The sequence below is a fragment of the Dermacentor albipictus genome, chromosome 7, assembly GCF_038994185.2.
Source record: "Dermacentor albipictus isolate Rhodes 1998 colony chromosome 7, USDA_Dalb.pri_finalv2, whole genome shotgun sequence".
NCBI classification, from domain to species: Eukaryota; Metazoa; Arthropoda; class Arachnida; order Ixodida; family Ixodidae; genus Dermacentor; species Dermacentor albipictus.
The window spans coordinates 41,472,903-41,498,943 of NC_091827.1; the positions used below are offsets into that span (position 1 = coordinate 41,472,903).

At 45.6% G+C, this 26,041-nt stretch overlaps 1 protein-coding gene across 11 annotated transcripts in view; it reads left to right on the forward strand.

The window, feature by feature from the left end:
* Positions 1 to 26,041, forward strand: part of LOC135920980 (uncharacterized) — a 377,473-nt gene that overhangs the window by 208,617 nt on the left and 142,815 nt on the right. For 8 of the 11 annotated variants that reach the window (XR_010570383.1, XR_010570389.1, XM_070521926.1 and 5 more), the window contains one exon: positions 19,763 to 19,821. The exons of the other annotated variants lie outside the window; for them this stretch is intronic. Coding sequence is in view for 6 of the 8 variants with exons in the window: in XM_070521926.1 (XP_070378027.1) it covers positions 19,763 to 19,821 (59 nt within the window). In the remaining 2 variants the exon portion in view is untranslated. The remainder of the gene's footprint in view (positions 1 to 19,762; positions 19,822 to 26,041) is intronic. 11 annotated transcript variants of the gene reach the window in all.

Sequence of the window (26,041 nt, forward strand, 5' to 3'; positions counted from 1 at the left end):
AACGCACGCGGGTCCCCACGATTAGTCTGGAACATTCGACGATTGTGTATAAAAGCCGACGCGCTTGAACCGCTGATCAGATTTTCGACGATCGCCGACCGTGTTCGCCGCTATCGTTGTGCTATAATTGTAGCCTGTTTTGTGGGCACAGGTTCGCCCAATAAAAGTTAGTTTTGTCTATCACAGTATTCCTACTGTGTTCTTAACGTCACCACCACGTGACAATATTCACCTTCAAGGCAGCAAACTGCCTTCTAAGTTTCAACATTGTCTTCACTATATAGGAAAAGATTGCCTAGGAATTGACGACTTGTTTTATCTTTTCCATCGGAGCAAAGACAGATGTCACTAATTTTTCGCAGATATCTATGACAGAAAACACTCAATCATGGTGCTAAAAACAGGGGCTAATGTAAACATAATTATAGTTCAGGTGCTTTTTCTGGTGAATAAACACAGAGAACGTGCACAACACCACGGTCGTCCCCCGGCAGTGGTATGTCCGATGGAAAGCACCCCGTTCATTTAAAACCCCATCCTTATTTCAATTCTACATGGAAGCAGACTACGTCGCCGAGCTGTATTCACTCCTTTGTGTACTTTTGCTTCTTAGGTGAATTAACGCTTTCGCATGCTCTCGCCAATGACCGTGCGACCTTGTCTCCTTGGCAGCTTCGAAGTAATCGATTAGCTTTGGCGTCCCAGCAAGTCCATAAGAGGGGAGCGTTGAACAAGACTGATGTCCAAGTATGTGCAATACTACGGCTGATCCCTCGTTGCCTAAGGCTGACCAAGTGACTAAATTTAGAGCCTACCATGTGCGTTGTCTGGTTGCATAAGTGGAGGTACCGGACGCAATTGGTACTTTATCATGCACAATGTGCTGTCAACCTAACTTCTCGATCCCATTTTTAAAGTCCCTTCACTGGGGCTAGACGCCCTTCGTGAGTGGCATGAACAAAATGATTGGCTTTCATCGGGATGTCACTTAGAATGCTTTCGGTTGTCTCGTTCAACGTCTACATGCTGGTAACCACCTTATCTGAAACGCTCATTTCGTAAGATGCTTTAACGGCGTTATACTTATGGAACTCCATAGAAGTTTCTGTCCCAAGGCATGCAGGCGTCCTAGAGTCAGTCTTATGCATATATGTGTTGCAAAACGTTTGTGGACTCTTTTGCCTCATCCTAGATATTCAGATGCTGCGATTGTCATCGTCATGCAAAACCTTCCCTAATGAAGCCAAATATGCGTCTACTTTTTTTTCTCCAATTCAATACAAATCAATTATATACAATATGAATGATACATAGTTGTGCATATACAGAAGGAGGTCCCATGGTTTGAACACCATTGGTGGAATCTCCTGTGTTGATTATGATAAATATACCCATACTATATAGCGCGTGTCCATACATGACTATGGGCCAAGAAGAAGCAGGCTGGTACATATCGTATCAACTCAAGCTAGCTCTTCGTGGTAATCGCCATGCACTAATGATAAGCACGATTCCTGTATTATGGCATTTACCTACAATGGGAAATTGGCCAATAAGCGACTGATAGGTTTAAAAATAGATAAGAAGAAATGTAGCAATACAATCCAATATATGGGTTGTCACACTGAGTGGCCCAGTAGGGCGAAAGAACGCGCGCATGGCGCAGTTCTCTCTACGTCAGAAACGCAGGATTTACGCATGCAAATTTTAGAGCATTTCAATAACCACTTTACAAAAGCTACGCTTCGTATATCATTCCGAAATGTGCGCTCTATCGGCATAAATTTTTTTTTTGCACCTAGATGGTCGGATTGTTGAGGATCCCCTTATAAAACATGCCATTGGAAGATACGATGATGCAAGCATTTATAATCCCGCTGCATTGGCCGAGTTTCTCAAACGGGTCAAACAAGAACGGCCGACTAGACCTAGGTCACAATTTACCGCGCCGAATCGGCAATATTCGAGAAAGGATAATGAGAAATATTTGCAAAAAAAACTGCAGACGCGACAAAACCTCAGCAAAGAAAGGAAACAGCGTACCTGACTCCCTTTAAACGCCTAGCGAGGCGACTTCCTGCTTATTCAGTGAAACTGTGCTCCAAGGGAAGCGGGAGGGTTGTGCTTTAGGGAGAAGCAGCGCGGCTGGGCACAAAGCTAATGCAGAGTCCAACCTAATTAACGAACTATTCGTGCGTGCTCTCTTTCAAAAGCGCTGACGGTTTAACGGGTAGAGATCCTGCGCCAGTACGAGAGCATCGAAATGCCGACTCGCCGGTTCTCTAAATTGCACGGCGGACTCTAACCGAACGTGTGTGCTTCCACGTGTTTGTTTGAGAGCGGTCACGGGCCAGAAGCCAACTGGTGAAGCACCGACAAGCATACAAGTTTGTGAAGCGGGAGTGTTTGGTAAACGTCTTTTGTTGAGGGCCAGACGTTGAGGGAGAAGGAAGCTTCGTTTGAATTCGGATAAGGGTCAAGTCTAGACGTTTGACGTACATGTTGTGTGGCAAGTTGGGACCTAATCGTGAACAAGTGAATGTTTGCGCGGCTGTATTCGCCTTGACAATTGAGAGATGTGCTTCTGCGACAACGATAAAAGTGGTTTGGTCGTCGGGTTTGGGGTGTTTCGCCCTTATTGGCCGAGTTCCGCGTTGGAATCGGCTTTGCGACACTGGTTGTGAAACCGGCTCTCTCTTCGAATAGGTCTATAATTTGTCAGAAACCTATGGTAGAGGAAGGTAATGCGCGTAGGATTGTCAGTACGTCCACAAACAGCTGAAACCAACTTGTTTTCAACATGTAAATGTTAGTGGTTTGCGTTATGGTTTCCGGCGCCGGTTTAGGTGAAATCGCAGAGAACACACTTCTAACATGATCACGTTCACCGCAAAAGTTCATCAGCTGTAACACATTCGTTAAGGAACGCAGAGCACGAAAATGACTAATGAATATATTGAACAACTCTGAAGCACTTCGCAAAGAGACATCAATGTAAATTATTTATAACCATTGCTTCAATACATTCAATCAAGCATGAAATCCCGTAATTTCCCTTACCAAAAAGAAACCAAAAAGAAATCGCGCGCCAATTATTTATCTAAGCGACGCGCAATTCATTCTAGGTTTAAAAGCCATATTGGCTTACACAATGGTAAAGTTGTTAATGCTGAAGCAAGCATTCATGAAAAGATGAGGTGCAAGAATAACAAATCTTTGTCGTCATTTAATATATTTGCTGGATAATATAGTGTAGTTTTTTACAATAGCTAAATAGATAATAAAATTCGAATGAACAGGTTGGAAAAACGGCCACAATAAATATACAAGATATGTCTAAAATTGCTTTGATTTATTTTCTCTTACATGTGTTGCAAGCAGAATATGGGTATTCGTAAATAATTTATCTCGAAGAAAAGCCTCAAAGCAATATAGCAATCAGCAAATAAATTCCAATGTAAGGCTGAACCTTTCTTTGAAAACCACGCTCATGCTGTCGTGTAATTGCAAGTACGCGTTAAATGAATGAAATTGCGATAATGAACCATTTCTTTATTACGAGACAGCCCACAAATTTATTTACATTAGCAAACTTGCAATGTGCAAATTATGATAATATGTGGAGTGAGCAGTCTATACATGCATACAAGATTAGTTACAAATAAAATTGTCTGTCGCTACCCAGTCACGGTATCACGTACGCTGGTCAGTATCTCTCTCTCTTTCTCTCTCTCTAAATATATATATATCAACGAGAACAAACGAAAAAGGGGGTCCGATTATTATTTGTCAAATCATAACAAGCCGACACATAATGACGCCAAGGACCGCAAAGGGTAATTATTTGTAGTTACTAACTGAAATAAGCAAACTATAAATAAGTGACAGTGAAAACGCATGAAAAGCTAGTGGTCGCAGGTGGAATATGAATCCACGCCTTTGCATTGCGCGTGGGATGCTGTGGCGAGATGCCTAGATATGATGTTGCAGCAAATTTATGTCGCTAATTTTTGCCCCATGTGGCACCACCTTTGCGCTCATGGATTGTGGGTAGTAAAGGTGAAGACAAAAGAAGGAAGGCCAGCCACTATTGAAACGGAGGGACCTGGGGGTGATCAAGAGGAGGGGGGGGGGGATTTCCACTTCTCAGAAAAGGAGTCAGTGCAAAACACCGAGAAAGCGTTTGGCCTTACGGTGCGGGGTCAAGAAAGTACACACAATGCGTAGTCCAAAAGAAGAAAGGCCGCATAGTGTAGATAGGTTGACAAAGGGCACTCCTGAAAGTGATGAGAAAGTAATATAAATAAATTAAAAGAAAGACGGCATATGCTCGGATATGTCCAGGCATTATCGAGCACACATTTGGTGGACAGCAGCCCTATACGTGAATGCGCGCAGTCTAATGTAAAAGCAACGCTCGCGCATAGGCGCACTGGTAAAAGAAAAGGTCCGTCGCATCTCTGTTTTTGTGAGGAACACATTAATTTGCCACTTTTCTCTCTCTTCGTGCGAAACCATCCGTCCTCGACAGGCTACTTTAAGCTGGAACATTTGCTGTCATTTTCTGTCTGCGTGTCCTTGAATAAAACAACAGTTTCTAATGCTTGTCTTCATTCCCTCTTCTGCCGGCTCTTATCTCCCTCGCCCCGGTCCTTAGGGTTTTTCTAACTTCGCTTCGACTGCTATAGACGAGCGCACGCCAAGTTTCGCCCGAGACGCCAGCGCTCGTTTCTCCCCTGGCGGCACGGTTTCCAATCCCCCGGGGGTTTGCTTCCGCCGGTTCCCTTCGCTCGCGCTGAGCCAGAGGAGGCCAGGCTGAGCGCGCGCTCACGCGAGAAGGCTTTCTCGCGCGCGCTGCACGCGAGAAGGTGTAGGTTTCGGTCGCCGCTTCCCTTCGCGGTCGCGCCCGCGTTCAGTTCGCGCTGCGCGCGAAACGTCTCTTGTTTGCGACGGCGCCTCTTCGGATGACCGGAAATTATTATTGTGTTGTTAACTGTCACGACAGCAATGTAAACATGAAAAGGTTGATGCCACCAGTGAAATTATACCGATTCACAAGAAAATGGTACGAAAGAAGCAGGCGACAGACATGGATTACTGCGGTGCGCCGAGCGAAGTAAACATCTGGCAAACGAAGCGAGATCGTTTATTGATCACTCCTGAGTGTATGACGGTTTCTATATCTAACCCACGTGAAATTAATAATTACTCGGTACATAATCCTTTTATTCATACAAAAACTTTAAGTTCAACGAGTGCTTGTCCTGTCTTCTTTCTGGTGTTTCGTTTGTGCAAAAATGACTTTAGCTCGTAGGTGCCGTATGTATGTGCCGCATCGTATGTGCTGACGATTTTTCCGGCGGCACATACGATGTCGTTTCCAATTACCTGCTCAACGTCCCTTACATGGTTAAGCAGACGCTGCCCTTTCGCCGCATTGCAGCCATATAAAAATAATCGTCAAGCGTACCGATCTTCTTAAAGGCAAATATAGCGTGTGCAGTTTGTTTCACACTAAGGGGAAAACTCGGAATGTATTGCATCGCGATGCGGCAAGCAATGGAGTCGTGCGGCGGCAGCAGCTCGAGCAGGCGCACACGCTTGAGGGGCGGTGTCGTGATCTGCGTCGTCTGCTACGGCGGCGCGCGCTGGCCGCATTTTCGGGAAGCGTGGTACTGTCAGGGGCAGTGCACCGATTTCATCGGTACTGCGGGAACTGAGCTGATATTCTTTACTAAACGTTGTGCGTCGCCACACTCTGATCCTTCATTGGCGCTAATGGAGTTCCACAAACTTCTTTTGACAACATGGTTCATTTGTTCTTTCGAAGGGCCGGAGTACTGAGCGTGTGCACGTATATTTCTTCACTGTGTGTGCTACCGTAATGAGCAGCGACAAAACGCACCAAGATGTGCGCGCAACGTGCTCAGTCTTTGTTTGACTCGAAAGGAAAACAAAGCACTCAACAATGGGAGTCGAACACGGTGAAACAAACGGACACGATTAAATGAACGTTTTAGGTTCAGACAATGAGCTGGAAGTGATTTTTCTCGATAATCATTCGCTACACCAGACAGACCCTGCCCGCCGGTGGGGAATTGGACACGTCACGCTCGGAACTTCAGTTAGTATCTCGTCATGTCCCCAGCGGCAGCGATGACAGCGCTCATCCTGGAAGGCAGTGAAGTGTAGAATGACTTGATCAGGGATGTGTTCATTCGCCGCACGTCTCAGTCACTGACGATGGTGGATCGAAGCCTATCCTCGGGCGACCGATAGAGGGGATGTTGCGCCAGCGATACTTTCAACGAGCCCCAGACATTTTAAATGATGTTGGCGCCCGGGGATTGAGGCGGCCGCTCCAAGAGAGTGACTGCGCGCTCTTCTAGCAGTTCTTGCACAGCACGAGCAGTGTGGATCGGCGTCCTATCGCGTTAGAATATATAGTCGCCTTCCAGAAACGGGCCGTCAAGAATGTATGGAATCAGTACGTCGTCTATCACTGCCATGCAGCGATGAACTTACATTCGAGGTGTATCAGTGGGCGTCGCGCAACGCTTAGCAAAGAATACCGGCTCCTTTCACGCAGTAACGATGTGATCAGCGCCCTGCACCTTACAGTAGAACGTTTCTCGACAATGCGGCCAGCGTGCGCCGCCGTAGCAGACGACGCCGTTCAAGATCCCGCCCCTCGAGCATCTGCGCGAGCTGCTGCGCTTCGAGTTTTCCCCTAAATGTGAGAGAGACTGTACACCGCCCTTCGAAGGAAATGTCCACGCGCACACACCGCGCGCGGCGCGAAACGTGCCCAAACACGCGTAGTGCAGGAGGCAATCAAGGCGGCGCGAACGAGAGATGGGAGAGGGGTACCACCGCTAATAGAATTTTGCTCCGCATGCGGCGCTCTCAACGCCGGCGCAGCAGCGCCGCTCTCGGTGCCGTTCTTGTCTATTGTTGCATTCTGGACACCAGAGCTCTAAATTCTAATAATGCACGAACCATTTTATCTCTCTTTTATTATACTTCCTTTCCGTATTTTCTTCCCGTAAAGCTTTCTTCATTAAAAAAACCTTCTTTATCTCCATGTTCCCTTCTGAGAGATTTATTTGCTGCTGCAGTGAACCATTCTGCCCTCCTGCCGGCTAAAGGAAAATCCGCAAAAGTCGAGCGCGAATCATACCTGAAGGTTGCCGGGACTCCCGGGGCCAGTCGGGAGAAAGCGCGAGAACTTTCCAAGTGGAAATTTTTTTTCAGTGCACAATGCATAGCGCGGAAGAAAGACTTAAAGGGCCGATCTTTTAAGGATGAGCAGCTGTTAAGCACCGAAAATTTGCGCGTAACATTTGTTTGCGTTTTGCGTTTCCTAAGTTGCCTAACAATGGAAGTAAGGTTCGAGAAATATTTCGCGGCTTTGTATATTTCACTCACACTAAGAGTCTCCAATACTCCGGGTAATATGGTAATTGGAATCTTTTTTTTCTAAGTTCAATAGAACGAACAACGCCATATCAATGCAGATTAGTAAAGTACTTTTTAAAAACTCTCAACTTTGTTCATTTCGCCGGGGAAGACATTCACTACTGGCGGATAAAATATAAGTGCAACATTCTTTCTCTCTAAATTCGCGTCGACTCCCTATCACTTCTACGTCATTGTTACGTACCGGACTCGGTAATATTCTCGCGTATATGAGCCCTTCGGCGCTACCACAGTTATGCAAGCGTTTCGGACTGAATTTTCCATTTATATAAAACGACAATGTGGTGCTGCTTGCACCTAAAGGTGATGTCATCAGACGATGTCAAAGTCCATGACGTCACGAAATGCCAGTTTGTGAATTTAAGGGCAACGTTATCCGGCCTAGATCCATTTCTGCGTCTTTTCTGACTTTTAAAGCCTCCTATATTTTAATATTACTCACTAATATAGAGTTTCATCTGCCCGTAAGATTATCCAAACTTTTAGGCTGATGATTTAGAGGCACCTGGTTTGAACGCCATGGTCTAAACATCGTTTTATTTCAGATTGATCCAAAAATGTAGTTCAGCATTCCAAAAAACTGTTACACTTTCTCTCGACACACTAGTAGTGCATCTAGGCACAGAGTACCCAAAGTGCTTAATCATATAAAATAGGACGAGCAAAAGTGCGGAGTGCTTTGGCTCGGAATGGGAAGCATGTATTAAACACCTGTTGTGGCAATGCAGCATTCAAGCTTAACATAGCAATAAATTGCTAGGTAAATCATGTGCTCGTGACAAACGCCTACTCCCCTTCAGGAAGTATTTGGGCATTATCTAACACTTAAACTTCAAACGCGAGCAGTTAGTGTCTTTAAATAATTTTTTGGACAGATAAGAATTGCAGATAGTTACTCGAGTGTTGTAACTACGTTTCCTGGTTATGCGCGAAATTTTATTGTTTCTGCAGAATGCCCTTGATTTGGACTTGGCTACAACGTGTAGTGTAAGCTGGTACGACATGAACACGTGAAGTTATTTATCCTTTTCTCGAACACCGCATTTCACCCGCATAAAAACACAAACTGGTCGCTCCGTGCCATGCGCGCCTGCATGATTTGGAACTTACTCAAAGCTTATCGTTAACCAGTTGTCGATACGTTTGGGGCGAGCTGTGCGAAAAAGATAGTCAATTCGAAGGTAAGGAAGGCGAACGCAGTGCCGAACATTAACTGAGGTTTACTAAAATGATAAAATTAGAAATAACAGAACATAATACCATAACAAAAGAACAGGAACCACCCCCATCCCCACTTTCTTTTTCTGCCACGTGCCGGTGCAGAGCGTATACATGCTTGTGCAATTGAGTAAACCTCAGCCGATTGTTAGGGCTGTGTTCGTCTTCCTTACCTTGGTATTAACACTAACTTTCTCGCGCAGCTCGGCTCAAGTCTCCACTATCTGGTCGCCCAGTTAGCCATACGTGTTATAAAATTTGATGCACCGTCACGCTGCCTACCGGTGATGCCGTCGTCGGCCTTCTTCCCCATTCTTGTCCTTGCTGGCTTCGAGAAATTCATAGGTCGTCAGTTGCGAGTTCCCAGCGCTAGTAGGGGAAGCGGTGCAATAGCCGTTGCGGAATCAGAAGCCTCCAGCGCCGTCTTTGCGGCGGTGTCGACCGGCATTGCTTGTGTACACGAAAGCTCAGTGGCGGCTACGGTAGGCAAGCACGGCGGTGACGCTGCACTCCCCCATTGAAGAAACAAGTCAGCGTTCGGGAACAACAAAATTTTTTTTTCTTTGTGCAGACAGTCTTGCTGCAGTGGTCTTCGCTTTAAAGTAGATATGAAAGATGCGGTCGTGTCATTCCGAACACATTATAAACAATTTCGGTTTTCCGTTTTTAAATCTTTCAAGACTTCTTGTTTTTTTCCCTGAGTAAGGGGGATTCATCCCGGAGATCTTGTAATTCAATCTAGACGAAACGACGAAATTAAGTAATAAAAGTTAGGCAAATCTCGAAATATATTTTTGTGTTTAAAGCAGTAGAACACGTTGTGGGGCAAGTTCGTTCACAGCTTTCAGGAAATGAAGCGCCACCAGAGACGGCACGCCATCGAAAAAGACAACAATGACAGGACAAGGCGCTTCCTGTTACTGTTGTTTCTTCAGTGGTGCGTCTGCTGTCTCTGTTGGCGCTCTATCTTTTCAATTTTAATCTTTTTTTCATTTCGCAATTAAATGAAGAAATGTTTGAAGCGCACCATCTTTTTTCCACCCGTATAATATAGCGCATGATGAGGCGGCGCGAGTCCGTATAAATAAAATAAATAATAAACTGCCGTTTCTGAAAATGTCGGGCTGATGCCATGTAAAAACGGCACGAGTTCACTTGAGAACAAAGAGAGAGAGAGAGAAAACATTTATTTATCATGAGTTTGGGCAACTTCCTCGCAGAGTGGAGACCTTAGTTCAGGGCCCCATTGGCTCGCGCCACTCCGCGTGCCCACCGGATCAACCGTCGCTGCTCTTGCGGGTCTGAGCTGGTCAGCGCAGTCTCCCAGGAGGAAGGGGAAGGTGAAGGAATAGGGGAGTAGCCCGGAGGGTGTGGGCACTCCCAGGTGCAATGATGTACTGTGGGCTTTGCTCCACAATAGGGGCAGTATGAGGGATATTGTGTGGGGTGGAAGAGGTGAAGAAAAAAAGAGGCAGGGAAATGAATTAGTTTGAAGCTGTCGCCACGCGACGGCATCTTCTCGATTAAGGGAAGAACATTGTGCTGCCTCCGTGACATAGCATTTACTGCGTATAAGCTATAAGCGGGACGCGATGGCTGATAAAGAGCCTGTCATGGGCATCGCATGATGTAATGAATATTTATACTATCAGATTATTTATTTCGTTACTTTTATTTTCATGGCGTATCTCTAATTAGGTCTTTGTGGTGCGGTGAACTCTTGAAATAGCATCTATGGGCTTTTGGGTCGTCGGTAGTACGATGTCAGGGAATATATTTCTTGAAAAAAGTACGCAAACAAATGATGACAGCGGCCACGCGAGGACCCCGATGTAGAGGCGTACAACCCGATCTCGTACTTACGACGTTTTGATCATGAAATATGCGCGTGCTCACGGTGCCTAAGACCCGATCGCAGCTAGGCAACGTGCACTGTACTAGACACCTCTAATTATGTATCAAAAGAAAGTTCGCCTATCCAGTCTGCGGTTTCACGGCATCTGCACAAGAGAAGTCGAAGACAGAATACGACAGAACGACCACTTGGACGTTAGGGCAGGTGACACTTTGGGATCGAGGTGCACATCTAATTAAAGTAGCGAGCCGAGCGTGAAACCCCGCACGAGCGTAAATCACGACCGTGAATCGATACACTTCTGCAGCACTCCCATCACCTTGCCCCCCGGAAACCTTGTTTCGGTTCGCTCCATATCCCGTCACTCCGATCGGCTCGGAGAGGTTCATCTCCTTACTGCCTGTCTCATAATTGGCGCTCGGCGAGCATCGCCTGCCCCGAAAGACTGATGACGGCGAATGCCACGTCACCCACATCGAAATCAAGTACGAGAAAAGAAGAAAGTGAACTGCCCCAAAAAAGAGACTACAAGAAGTGGCAAGACGTTTCGCAGCACTCGTGGGGTTACAGGTGATGCAATAGTGTGGAAGGCTTTCTGCTCTCTTCACTTTGGCTTTTATTCTGATGATATATATACGGCTTTACTTTTGTTTTCCTTCCGGAATATTCAATGCAGCGTGAAAATGAGCTTTCTCGCCCAGCGCTCACTGGCCCTGCTACCAGGGCTATCGCCATGGCGTTGGAAGAATCCAACCGTAGCGCGTTAAGATGGCTCTATAAAAGCTCTATTGTTGGTACAATGTAAGCAGCGCGGACTGAAGGACGATCCCATGTTGATTGAAACCCTCTTAACGTTAACGAGAAGAGCCACTGCCATGCTCCATTGGATGCGCGTGAGGTGCGGAGGTCACCACGCATGCGCGTTACGAAACATTTTGCTGTTCATTGATCGGTGCCATGTGCATGACCGCCTGCTGTCTAAGCTGTTGCATTTTTCTACTATTCTTCGTTTCTTTTTGCTCTTGCAGTGAATGTTTCCTTTGATCTTCCACCCATTTCGTTCTTGTTGATGGTTGAACTTATCTGCAAAAGAACACGCCGATGCAAAGCCCGTGTTCTTGGCGTAAAGCCGACCATTATACCCCTTTCTGGCGTTAACAGCGCGAAACGTAGACGAGACACGAGACGAGAAGACAGCACCACAAGCGATATCCCTTTGCAACATCATTGCTGTCGCGCGAGAACTGTACAGATGAGTACAGATATGATCTCCCATGAAAAAATGCCAAGTCCTTCAAGTTTCGTCCTAAAACAAGTTACTCAAAGATGGATTTGTGCGGTGAAATTAGTCGTACAGAGCAAAACGGAAACCGTTTTACGAAACACAAATGAGGGACCGTTATTACCAGGTGTACCTGTGCAACTATATCTTTCCGTTCAATGAGCGCCGCATGCGTCACAGCATTCTTAGTTTTGGGCTTTTCGCTCACTTTGGCAGTCATCGGTGAATGTTGCTGCACATTTTTTTTTACGGCGATGACGTGATAGGCAGACCTGACACGCTTTGCAGGTATGTTTCTGAAAAAAAAAAACAACCGTGGTTCAATTCTGAAGAAAGTGTTTTAAAGCGCTAGCGGTCATGGGAGAATAAATGTGGAGCCATTTCAACGAAGGACGAAGCACGAAAAGAGCGTTTGCTAATGTTTAAAACATAAGGCTTCTGTGCTGAAATACTCAGTTGGCATCCCGCCATCCGTGAAGGAGGAAAGAGAAAAGCAGAAGGCAGGGAGACTAACCAGAATAACGTAAGGTTGGCTAACGTGCACCGGGGCAATGGGAAAGGGGAAAACAAAGATTATAACGAGAGAGAGGGAAGTGAAAGAAAGAAGGGAATAGCGGTGAGTTCGCTGACGCGTGTTGTTTTACAGAAATGGCATTAATAGTCCCAGATGGTGGCACAAGCCCGTAGTCCTTAAGAAGCAGAACAGCGTCTTCACCGCTTTTGGGCAGACGGGTGATGTGGGCGGTGCCACAGAAAGCGGCTGATTGTCCAGAATTTGGAAAGCTTTGCCAAGTTCTTGTCTCTCTGGGGCATATCGTGGACAGTGGCACAGCAGGTGGTCGATGTTTTCTTCGGTGCCGCAGATCTCGTATGCTGCACTGTCAGTCACTCCAATTAATGTAGAGTACGCCTTTGTGAAGGCAACTCGGTGAAGAATTTCTTTATAAGTATATAGGCAGAGTTTACCCACTTTGGAGGTATGCGTCTCACGAAAGTGCCAGGCTGATACCTAAGTCAGTGCACTTATAAAGAATAAACGAATATGACACACACACACACACATGTATATATATATATATATATTATAGATGTGAGATAGCGACCGACCCAGCAGCCAGGCAGGAACTCGAAACCCGGGAAAGTAAGCAAAGGAAGCTTCCTTTAAGAACAAGTGTAGGGTTATGGCGATGGCGAATGTAGCACAGTTCATCACAACGACCACGGAAGTCTATGTACCAGATACTGCTTCTCGTCAGAGCGGGAATGGCAGAGCATCTATAAGCCAGAAACATTATGGGACGCAGAGGAGAATTCCTGCGGTGTTAGTTAAGACCTTCTATTTCTTTCAGTAACGCAGGCACGTCTCTTGTGACAGTACTATAATAGTTGTTAAAAAGAGATTTGGTAGTGTCCTACGCTTACCTCTTGTTCAATAAACATAGTGAATCTGTCACAATGGCGTTGCTTTCTCCACTCGTGCAAGACTTTGCGAATATCCGTTATGTGTCTGCTCCTGTATTGTACACACGTTAGGAACTAAACTTCTCCTAATCAAGGGTTCTAGAGGTAGCCTTTATAATATCAACCAGAGAATACGGCGAGATCAGTTAATACTACGCTCAGCAATCTGGTGGTTGGCTAGACAGATAATTCTCGGTAGAAGACGGAATGGAACGTGGCGAAGAGTAGGAAAGGATACGCGCAGGGGAGACGGAACGAGGTAGCGCCATAAATGGCCTGTTAGTGCTCAGGAAAGCGGAAGCATCGCTGTGCATTTCACTTGTCTTTTTTGATAACCTTAAATGTTTCCAAATGGTCCCTATTTTTGGAAACCTAAAACCTACAGTGTACATGGTTGAAGGTCCATAAGGAAGACATATATTGAAACATGAAAGAATATCTATAACACCGTGAATTAGAAGAAAAATGTTTACCTCGGATATTTTAATAGACGTATGGATACACATATTTATCTACATTAAGGGAAGCGTTGAATTATTATTATTATTTGTTTTGAACACATATACACATATACAGAGCTAACAGGAAAGGGAAAGCGAGGAGCAGCCTGGAAACTGCCACCGGAAGGGGCACAACGCCTGCCTACTCTTCTGAAGGGGGGTGACAGCAACACAGAAATGGAAGATAGGAAGGAGGGGAGGAAAAAGGAAAGAGGAAAGGAGAGCAACAGGACAAATCTAAAGACCAAAGTAGAACACTGCAACAAGACAAATCTAAAGACTAAAGTAGAACTCTGCAGCCGGAATTAAAGTGATGCCGCGTCGAACAGCCTCCACAATTATCAGCCACATCCATGGCTAGTTCGCTATGCGGCTAATTGTGTTCTCCACGATGAGACGTCAAGTAAAGCTGCACGTAATCACCGTTTCAGCGGTTGTCGGTTCACAATTAATTCATTTAAAAGCACACATCACATCGTAATAGGCAGCGATGCGTATTTAGTCCTGCTTGGAGTAAACAAACAGAACGAACAAGTTTTGTAATAATGCTGAGACTGTATTCACACGCAAATCGTTCGAATTCCAAGCAATAATGCTTGGAAGTAGTGCTTGCCGGTGAAGAAATGTCTAATATAATGACAGATGCCAGATTAGTGTGATAAATTGGCAAATAGTGCATTTCAGGCAAGGGAACACCGACTTAGATTTCTATTGCGACTTACTGACAAAAACACGTAAATTAGCGGGGATGCTCAGAACTGTCTAGGAATATCAAGGCGAAATTCAAGTTAGACTTTCTGTCGATCTCCTGCTGACATTTGCGGCTCGTCTTGTATGTGCGGCAACGGCCTCTCTCTCTCTCTCTCTCTCCACCAATTCTGCATTCCCAGAACGCTTGCATCGCATTAGGGCCGCATGCTGCATTCGTGGGGCCGGTGCCGCAGTTTCACGCATAGCCGCTTCCTCCTGACGCCGGTTACGACGTGTGACATTTCGAGCTGCACTAGCCTCTTTCTCAGTGGCGTCCGTTCTCGGTCTTCCCGCCCGCGACTATGGCCTGGTGCGTCGTCACTCTTAGCGACGCGGAATAAAGCCATGAGCTATAGTAAATTAGAATATACTCTAGTGACGTGACCGGAAGGCGCGTCTCCTCTCTGGGGCGGTCGGGAGCACCACGGACCACCGCTAGGGTTTCCCGTGGTGCTATTGGGCCTTTTCCTACGGATGGCACGTATGGCTACGGCTGCACGATTGCCGAGTCTTGCGAACCGCTCAGCCGGCAGCCACGAATCTACGTATGCACGTGTATACCGGTGTGTTCTCGAAAATTACTGAAGTGCCTTGCAGACGTTTAGAATTGCGAGGACGCGTAGTTCGCAACATGCCAAAGCGGAGGACGGATTCACACCCTGTTTAGCTCAGCATTGCCGCAGCGGCTACCCCGGCGCTCCGAAGGCGTCGTTGTTTCCAGCTCCTAGGGACGAAGACCTCCGTAGAAAGTGGGAGCGTAGCCTCCGGAGGGATGACAAGCCTCTGACATAGTCGTCGGAGGTGTGAGAGTACCATTTCGAACGAAGATATATTCTGCGCGATTATATCTCACCACATATATTCTGCAGATATACTGCCAGATATGTTCTAGCCAAATATATTCTGCATCAAGTCATTGAAGACAGGCTGCCAAGAGTGTCTGAAACGTCTTCGAATGCAAAGGAAATCAGCTGAAATTATGAACGTAGCAGAGTTAACACACATGAAGGACAATGGTGGCTTTCTTCACAAGGAGTTTCATTTTTCCGGAGCTAAACACTGATGGCGTGTTGGACACCCTAATCTAAGTTAACGCGTAAGAGAAAAAAACAGCTTGGTTGTCCTGACCATTCTGAGGGCATTACAGATCAGGTCACAGTTTTTTTACGTCACCACTTGCGAAGAAGCCAAACACTTAAAGTTCAGTCGGTGCTGAGTTTAGTTCACCTCCATCTGACGTGTAAATTGTGCTGTGAATCCTTGTAATGCTTTTGAAGATCTGTTAAGTGAATGAAATAAGAGATATCCTTGTTGTCATGTTTCATGCAGAGAACTGTATCCTGTACCGTAGCCTTCTTATACTAAGTCTGCGTCGCAACTATACTGAATTCACGTGAAACTTGTATGCCTATAAGAATCAAATAATCGCGATCGCTGTGTAGTGTACGTTCTGAGCACGCGACGTAGATATGAAAAGAAAACATAGATACTGGTTGCCAAAATATATACAAATAGCTAAGCCACGCAGTGACTCCCCTGACTATTTCGTGTTTGCATTAACCAGACAACAAACACGCGCGTTAGAACAGCAGCTGAAGCTACTGAAGGAACCATGCAATGCGGCTGAAGTTTCTAGAAAAAGTAGCAGTGGCGCAATCTCGCGGCGCCTGTGGAAAAGGCGAGTGCCAGAGCCCGGCCGGTTGCAGCACTAGAGTATTTTCAATTCTCTATAATCTGAGCTTACGCGCCGAAGTATATGCGGCGGCCGAGTGCGCTGTGGGCGTGGCAATGCCGTTTCCAGAACGTTCTACGGGCGCCGTCATTGCGCTTGCTCTTAACGCCAATACTGTGCTGTTCCTAACATTTTCCTCCTCCTCCTCCTCCTTCTTTCCACGCCGCTGTTTCCCTTTCCTCAATGACCTCCGGCGCTGCTGTTTCCCTTTCCCGACGTTCTCCGTTTTTTCTGTACCTCGCAACGCGACCAAAAGACGCACAGATCTAAGGTTTTCGCTTTAGGAGAGAAAAATACAGTTTGCGAATATTCAAATGCTTTTACACGTCTTCCTTTCTGTTTCTGTACCACAACAGAGCTTCCATTTACATAAGAAAAACTTACGAGAGTACACCCGTTCCGTGAGATCAGTCAAACTATAAACCGTCGCGCACAATACTTCGGCAGTCGTAATGAAAGAGAGGTAGAAATAATTTAGAACCTCTTTCAGTGCAATAGAGCTGCCAAAATAAAACCGAGTGAGCGTTCAAGACAGACCGAGTAAATAAAGAGAGAAACGTGATGAATAAGAGCACTAACGCCCCGCTAGTGACACGCGCGTGTAACTGCGTCAACAATGCTTCTTATCTGCCAGTAGCCGCATCACTTCCCCGTACTCAGTTCATTATCGGCACATAGGCTTGCTCTCTTGTGTGGCGTTCTCTTGCTGCTAAAGCGAGGTTTGTTTATCATCTGCAGAGGTGCGCATGAAAACTTCCTATAGCGTCAAGCCACCACCGGCATGGTGTCTGTTTCTGGATGCTGTTCATTCCTCTCCAGCAGGAAGTCAGTGTGCCTAAGCGGTGAAGAAACGAGAGACAACAACAATAAAAACAACAAAACTTTTATGAAAGCCATGGTCCGTGCGCAGCCCGAAGAAATACACGAGCACCACCCGGCAAGCTTAGTCTTTGTGGACTGCGTGTCGTTCTTGGTGGGCTGATAACGCTGCCTTTTATATTACTTTCTATTAGATTGCACTGTGTTTGTTTCATCCTGGCTATTGCATAGCGATGAGACTCATTTGCATGCCGTCGGGAGTGCGGGTCGTTCAAGCGTTGCAAAAGGATGTGATGAGGGAAAAACACATCCTTTGTGTTTTCGTATACGGCAGGCTTGGAGTTGCACAGCAAAAGCAACGCCCGAATGCATTCTTCCCCTCATGTGGGTGCATTACGAAACACGGTATTTTTTAGTAATAAACTACGTAATCGGGAATTTTATACGCAACTGGTACTCTCCGCCTCAAGCAATGGTAATGTGCACCGGTGTTTTGATGTGCCTTTTTCGTAAAGTTAAATGGTGATACCGAAAATGTTGATCGAAGAGTATACAGGAGTAACAACAAATATAAGAGTGACGCCAAGTGTTAAGCCACAGCCATTAAAAGATGACGCTTGACGCTGAGGTCATATACAGACATTCTATAAAATCGAACGCAATTGTAATTCCACGTCAGCCACAAATGTAATTATACCGGAAAAGTTACCTAAAGGTCTCTACAAGTAGGTGAAAAAGCATCAACGACTGCTGGCGATGACTGCCGAGAGAGAAAGAGGGACAGAAACCAAGGAAATGCAAGGATGAAATAAAGCAACGTGACACGTGAAAAAAGCGACGCGACATTGTACTGATTATGAGGGCCTCACCGTACGTTCTAGCTGCTCGTTACTTATCTGCACACTCACACAAGAGGCGCTCTGTGGCTCATTTTGTTGCGTTCTTACGTACAGTACAGCGTGGCACTGCTTCCTCACGGGTGTGTCGCCGTGGCTCAGGACATGCGCTAACCCTTTTACTCTAGCTAACCCGTACTCATTTGCGAGAGAGGAAGGAACTTCTTTTGGAAACGGAGAACTGAAGGACTGGATCAGGAAATGCCTCTTAGGAGTCCGAACGGGATGCCGCTGGCAATATAGAAACACCCTCAATAGCTGTATTAGTTAGCGCTGTGGTTCAGAGTGCCTTTTTTCACCATTCCTGTTTTTTTTTTTGTACTTATCGACCAGCTTTCCCGAGGGTGTTCTTCTGAGATTCATTCGCCTGTCGTGACTGTAGGCCAATGCAATGTTTGTACGGGAAGCACGCAACACCGTTAGCAAAAAAAAAAAAAAAATAATCGCTTCTAAGAGATATGAGAGCTGCCATTACACGGCGGCTTATTTTTTTCTAATAGTATTTTCGCTGCCAGGATAATGCACTACTTGTTCCTACGAGCGGATGTAGGTTTCGGCTTGCCCCGCAGAGGTATTGCAGAGCAAAGCTTCCGGATATGGAAAGGGGAAAGGCAAAAATACTGAGTGGGATGAAATCAGTTGGTCTACGCTACACAGGATAGGGAAAAAAGGGGAGGTAAAGATAGGGACGCATAGAGGATTGAGTTCAAGCGCAGTGTAGCCGCAAACTTAGTATACCTTTCAGAGACGGTGCACCAGCATGTGCACGGGATTCGTTTGCACCAAGGGTTTCACAGTATACAGGCAAAAAAAAGAACCTCAGACTTCGGGCTGTGGGTTAAGTGAACCATCTGCTCGCTTAGAAGTGTCTGCAGTTAGCTTCAGTGTTCTGACGACTGGTAAGCGCAGAGTATCAGGGGAATGGCGCTTTCGGGATTTACGCTAGGTTAAAAGAGCTGCATTTACTTATCAATAGTGAAAGAAGTGTTCGTAAGAGCTTTTTATACTTGCATCCCACAAATAATACCATCTCCCGTGCATTCAACCAGTCAGTTTTTTCGATAAATGAAACGCGACAAGAATGGCTACGGAGTAGTCCACTATTCATGTATTACGTAATATTGAAAACTAACTAGAAACTGCGCGTACTCCCACCATAAAGAGTCCCTAAACTGGCCCCATTAAACAATTGATTCATGCACTGGAAGTTTTTAAAAGGGATAAATAACTTCTAACCGAATTTGCCACCTCTCCTTGTCATAAGCTTCTCCCCAGCTTGCGGCCTTCCGTATAACTTATTTGTTACACTGGAATTTGTAGGTTGCCGGCTGGAGAGCCGCTAACCGCATGGAGTTTGCCACATTGATTCTTTGCTAGAGAATGCCGTAGAAATTCGCATAAGCATTATGTCAGGACGGGAGCTTAACGTAATGATGTAGACATTCTTTAATTCTTTATTTATTACCTTCCTCGTCTCATGCCGCAGTCTACGTACTGCGTAACGTTTACATAGCAGCAGTAACTCGTTCTTTTTTCTCTTCCTCGTTTCGCAGAGTGGTATCCTCCAAGCAGCGCGTCTGCACTAAATAATGCGCCAATGTCACGTGTCATATTCGGTGATGTAGCAGGCAGTGCGGCTTACGTAGAAGCATTTGTGCGTGGAACCTGGACTTCTGTCTGGACGCGGAGCCTACTATAGAGGAAAGGCACGCGAGCTCACATTTGAAATGTCAGCAGCTTTCGTGCCATGCAGCTGTTAATATTTTGCAGACACGCTTGCCTGGACATGACAATGGGCCGCAGTGGTCTGTTTGCAATGCCAATACAAGGTGAGAGGTCCTTGTTTTTTGCAATGGAGTCTTGAGCGCCATGCAGTGAAGCTGTGTAGCTTGGATGCATTTATCGACATTCACCCTACTTCATTACTGAAGGGGATATGCCTAGCACGATGCCACTCAGCGCTGGTTGACTTCAAAAATCGATGCGCCATTCTTGCGAATTTCTGCTACGGCAACGAGTGGGTGCTTCGCTCCTGAGATGTTGTTCTCTCAATGAGAGGTATTCTATCTAATCTGATAAGGGTGGTGCGATAGTCAAATTGTAGGCTTTAGAAAGAAGAGCAGTTAGAATAGGGGTTCTTTTGTTTCTCTTTTACCACGGCCGTTGCAGTCGGCGTTGTCGACCATTATGTCCAAGCGTGAGTATGCATTAACGAGGGCAATGCCGAGATCCGAGTGATGAAGTAGGGGTGAAACAATGTGAATTATCAGGTTGCAGGCACAGTTGCATCGATGAGTTGATGCATGAACTGACGTTGGTGTGGATGTTCTCCTCAACAAGCCGAAGAGGGTGGTAGAAATTAGGGAAACGCCTTACATTGAAATCACATCACTAACAGACTTCCTTAGTGGCTGTGCAGAGTGTGTTCTGTACAAGTTAACTGCCCATTGTGGTGTATAGGATGTATCCAACAGCTCGCTAAGCACTTAGCTATATTTTGTTACTTGAATGTAATGCAATACCCTCCGTCAGATCTTTATTGTCCGCCTTATAAGATAACTCAGTTACAGCGTAACCACGCGAAATACAGCAGGAACCTTTTCATCGTCTTTCAGTGTCTACACTGCGCTATCTCCGGCAACAATTACACCGACGCCTTTGTGGAGCTAGAAGCGCTGGCACAGCACCAAACAGTGGTGACAAGAACAAGACACCACAGCTTTTCTCGATGCGCAATTAATTTATGCCTAAAATATACACTGGAACGCACGCTTGTTCTTAGCTCATATATGCTACGTCCTTGTGTAGCATGTGACAACACTTGTGCTATGAAGTTCAGCTGCGCAGCAGGCACAGTTTGTGACGCGACATCATGTAACACGCTGGTGTACACGTGCTCACTAGCCGCATGTCCGTATTAGGATTGTTGCCACCAAAACCCATGGAAGCGTCTGTGCTGCGCGAAAAACGATCTATTCTTTTTTTTTTGCGTGACGGCAGAGCTAGTAGAACAAAGTCAATAAATTTGGATCATGATGATGATGGCAATAATAATTAGAGACAGAAGCAAAAAAAGAACATGTTCATCGTGTTGCGACAGCCACACGATGAACGGTAACCAAATCGCCCAGTTTTCTATTGCGAAGTGAGTTGCATAATCGTAGGCTTCACTTCCTTTGTGACATCTGTACGCTAGTCGTTCTTAGCGGCTTTGAAAAGAAATGAGAACCATGCCTACACGCTTGTCCTCACATAATACCGAGAGGCAGCAGCATCGCACCTAACCTAACCTCACCTAATCAACCCTATGCGTGAAAACACAGGCCAATTTTGCCGGAACTGCCAGTGTTATATTTGCCTCATGGCCCGCTCAATATATTCGAGCAATAAACAACAAGTGTGATCACGTTATAGCGTAAGCGGCTCGTTCACATGAAACTATCGTGGATAGGCAAAGCACGAAAAAATGTTACAAATCACCAGCATAGCAAAATATATCATGTATCTTACCTTTGTACCCTTTCTTATGTATACGAAGGCCCGTCGGGTCCTCGGAGGGTCCTAAATGCGAAGCTGCAAACATAATTTATAAGGCAATATATTCATGGCGTGCCGAGGCCTGCCACGAGCTTGGCTGCATATCACGCGCTCCTGTTCGTGACTCTGCCCTGTCTCACAGTCTATTTAATCTTCGTTCCTTTCACGGCGTCGTTAGGGCAGCGTCCCAATTACGTATGCGTGGATGCTGCTCTGTGGCATTGCAATATTATGGGGCAGCGCGATGAGAACAACAAAGGTGGTAGGGATTATAGAGCCACTGTCATTCTCATAAAACGGAATGCTTTGGCCAAGCATGAGTATTCCAAGCACAAAAGCTTCTCTGAACTGCTACTGCTTTTACGCTACTGAATAACTCATGAGGTCGGTAGAGGGACAGTAAGGTGTACCTCAAAACTGTCTTAGGCTGGCAGAGCACTCGGTGAAAGCTCTAGATGCACTCATTTATGGGGAAAAAGTAGATTGCTTCTGAAAATAATAATGGATAACTTCACATTATTTAGCAAGAAAGGCAAGCCCTAACTTACCCACTGGTACTTTGGGGTCAGATACATTTCAGAGTATAGTCGCGTATTTGGACGATCTTTATCAGCGTAAGATGGCGAAATTTGCTTGCTTGTGTATTCGCTTTCTTGAGAATGTGATTAATTCCTTCTTTACCCATCAGAATATATTAGCACGCGACTTGACGCCGTAAGGAACCATGCGCTAAGGCTGAAGTGACTAGGGAATTTCTAGGCGACATTGCCACCTGGCCTTAGTTTTCACGCCTTTCCTTGCTTAACAAGCGTCCTTTCATGGCCTATATGTGGTAGTTTTACAAGTGCAATACGATTAGTTCGCTAATACAGCGTAACATATTATTCCACTTCAGTGCCAGTTTATTAGAGTGAAGCAGGGGTGAGGTCATGGCTCAACGTCAAAGCCACAGTACCACCGCAACGAAGAGAAATGAAGCAAAGTTTTTAAAAGGTACCATATCGAGAAGAAGAAAGGAAGCTGTCGAATTCGATGGGCCTCATAGTATATATAGCGAAATTTGTGATCAACAACAGAAAGCAAATGATAAAACAGCGTGAACGCAATAATTGAAAGTTGGCCGATGTTGAGGTGGACTTGGAGAAATGAAGGTTTACTCACATTATGTACAGAAATTAGAAGCAAGTAAAATAACAGTAAAAAGTCAAAAATACCGTACAGCGCAAAGGACAAGGACAGCGATAGATGACATACACAGCGCTGACTTCCAGCAATATTTTATTGCGTTGCCACATCGTGTGTATGTATACAAGAAAGGGCACGCGCAGAAAATGTAAGACAGTCACATGGGTCTTCTAGCAGCAAGTCATCAGCGGCTGGCATGGGGGTTCAGAAAGAAAAAAAGCCAGCAAGTAAAAAGTCATCAGTGGCCGGCAGCAACTCGGACGCTGCGGGCTGTGGCAAGTAGAACGTCTCTCCCTTTCCTATGGTTCTCTGCCTGATAACCTCTTCAGTCAGTCGCTGTCACGTAACTTTCAGCCAGTAGTCGAGCCCATGCAGGGGTCGTCATTTTCGTCCTGTCATAGGGCCCGCGCAAGTGGCGTCATGCTCGGCCATGAGGACACACCCTGGGCTCTACCCTCTGATGGCCGCGCCCGCCCTTGGATGCCACCTCTCCTGGTCGTCCTTCAACGACGTTACAATGCTGCAAAGCAGCTTCTTTAAGGACTAATGTCAACAACCTCGGAACGTGACGACCTTCATGTACACTTTCGGGAACCGTCACACAGCATGGGAGGGGAGGGCGGGCGACAAAAGCTCTCCGCGCGACACACGACGGTGGGATGGCCAGCGTGTCTAGCAGGACCGGTAGCACCGTCGACGCGCACTGCGCACTGTAATTGCAAAACGAGCGTGAGGGGAGGCGATCGGAGAATTTAACCGACACTTCGAAACGGTCCGAACCCGTCGTGCTTGCTTAGAGGCTACGGTGCTGGGCTGCTAAGCACGAGGTCGCAGAATCGAATCCGGGCCTCAGCGGAAGCATTTATTTGGAGTCGAATTGCGGAAACACCCGTGTGCTTGTATTTAGGTGCACTTTAAAGAAACGCAGGCGGTTCAAATTTCCGGAGTCCCCCGCTACGGCATGCCTCGTAATCAGATCCTGGTTCTGGCACGTAAAACCCTCTAATTCACTTTTAGAAATGGTCCGTGTCTAGCAAAATGTGCAACGCAGTTCAGCTACCTGCCCGGGACAAAACGTTCAAGTGCCGCAAATTGTATTTTGCTGCCACTATTATGTCAGTGCTATTGAGAAGTAAAAATCTTAGGGGTGAACTCATCTCTCGGTGACTTTCGGGAGAGGTGAAGTGGCATTGAAGCAACGTTGCGACACCCCATATTTCTTAATGCATGTCTATCTTACATGTACAACGGTAACCTTGAGAGTTCCGTTGCTTCGGTATCGTCCCACGATGATTGAGTGACAAAGCCGGTATGAAATGCAGTCCGATTTTTTTGCTCTATAATACGATGCCTTTTTTATCAGGCCTCGATTCTTGCTCCAAAACCTTAACACTGAACAAGGCATTCTGTTTTTCTTTAGTCTGTGCTTATGCAGCTTATCTGTAGAAGCTCGCTGGCAGCTCGATATACAGAGGCACTCTCGATATTTTCCCATTTCGTGGTCGTTCCTGTTGTCGCCAGACTTCCCGTAGCGTGGCAAAATGTTAGAGTTTCATTAGGTGCTTTCGCAGCTTATTGTGTGTATCGTTAATGCGGTGAAGCGAAACGATTAGAAACTAGTGTGCGTTCCGCAATTTTTTGATATTATGATGTTTTATCTGTCTGCCACACTCCACCTATTTAAAAGAGCGCGTTCTTCGTAATGGCACCTGCGTAGCTGATAGCGCCGTCTCATAAAATGGTGCTGCTGCTTTTACAATGCTTGGAGATTCGGATCTTTAGGGGCACTGAAAAGGAACGTTATTTTAAACATTAAGCGAAAATGCCCACTTGCTCAGAGACAACATATATTTTCATCACAATATACTTGTTACAAGGTTGCTGAAAGTTCATGCCGTCAAAAGATATAAATTTAACTGAAAAGGTTGCTCCGAGAGCTTCATAGCTGCTTGCTACTCTTTCAATATTGAAACATGTATTTCACATACAAACTATAAAATATGGCATCGTGATTTATGGTTAATAAATATAAACAGAATCACAAAGAAAATAATCTGATCTCAATACGCTTTGATAAAGCGTATACAATATAAGGTAAACAACCTAAAGTAAGCAAAACATCAAAAATTCCTCGTGGAATAAAGAGTAATGAAATGCTAGAATAAATTGTTCCTCACTCAACAGTTTTCTTCAGCTAATCATTTCATCAAAGTGTTCGTGGAAATGCCTGCCTTCCAGTAGTTGCAAACATTTTCATTGTTATCAAAATCAACAAATGAACTAGAGCCAAAGTCAAAGAAGTTAAAGAAATTACTATGAAAGCAAAGAACCGCCAACTGCAGCCTACTGTCATCAAAGTGCACTGTTCGCGTGACCGTGTCCGCTATCTTTTCCTAAGTTTGATGTACCATTCGTTGTCTTTGTCCCTCTAGCCACTGTTTACTGAAAACAGATCTTTTCCTTTAATATCCTTTGTCCAGATGCTCAAAATCCTCGCTAGAAAGAATGACAACTTTCACTGAACAAAAGCGAAGCAGTTGCAAGAACATACACAGGAGTCAAGCATAAAAAAAAATTGACACTCGATCAGGCACAAAGAGCGGTCGTACGTCTCTCACATTTACGAAAAAAAAATCAGTCTGATTTGATTTAACCACCAGTGCAAGTGTAATTGAACTGCTCTCTGTAAAATGAATGCGCAGTACTACTGCAGTTCGCAGTTTCTTCGCAACATACAAAATGAACAACGCGCGAGTAACAAGTCCTGCAAACAGCTTGCGCTTTCACGCTTGACAGGCGATTTTGATTCGCTGCATGAGCTCGGTGAAATTGGATTCTTGCGTAAACAGGAGTCAGGGAGAGCTTGTTTTCCAACGTCGCCCACGTGGAGCCACACGTGAAGAGAACAGAATTATCGTTGCGGTTGATTGGAACTCGAAACAACTTGTTTAGTGATTCCAGAGCCTTCGAGTCCGAGGCTTTCGCTGGAATCTCTGCGAGAGCGAACAACGAAAGACCTTTCCTGCCCTGTTGTTCCTTCCCACAAAATTGTATTGCACGTGCTGAAGACAGGAATCAACATACGCTATAAGATGTCTCAGATCTTCATGAATATCTTTTGCTAACCCAAGCAATGACGAACTTGCTGACAGTCCACCGCAAGTACTTGATTTGTCAACTTATATCCTGAAGTACTTCGTAATAGAAAATTGGAATTTCTCAATATAGTGTGCGTTTTATGCATCCTTTTCTTGCTAATAGTACTAAACCGTGTTTTTCTTTCTGAAAACTCCCATACGTCTCGGACCACGGCTGCTGCCCTGATAT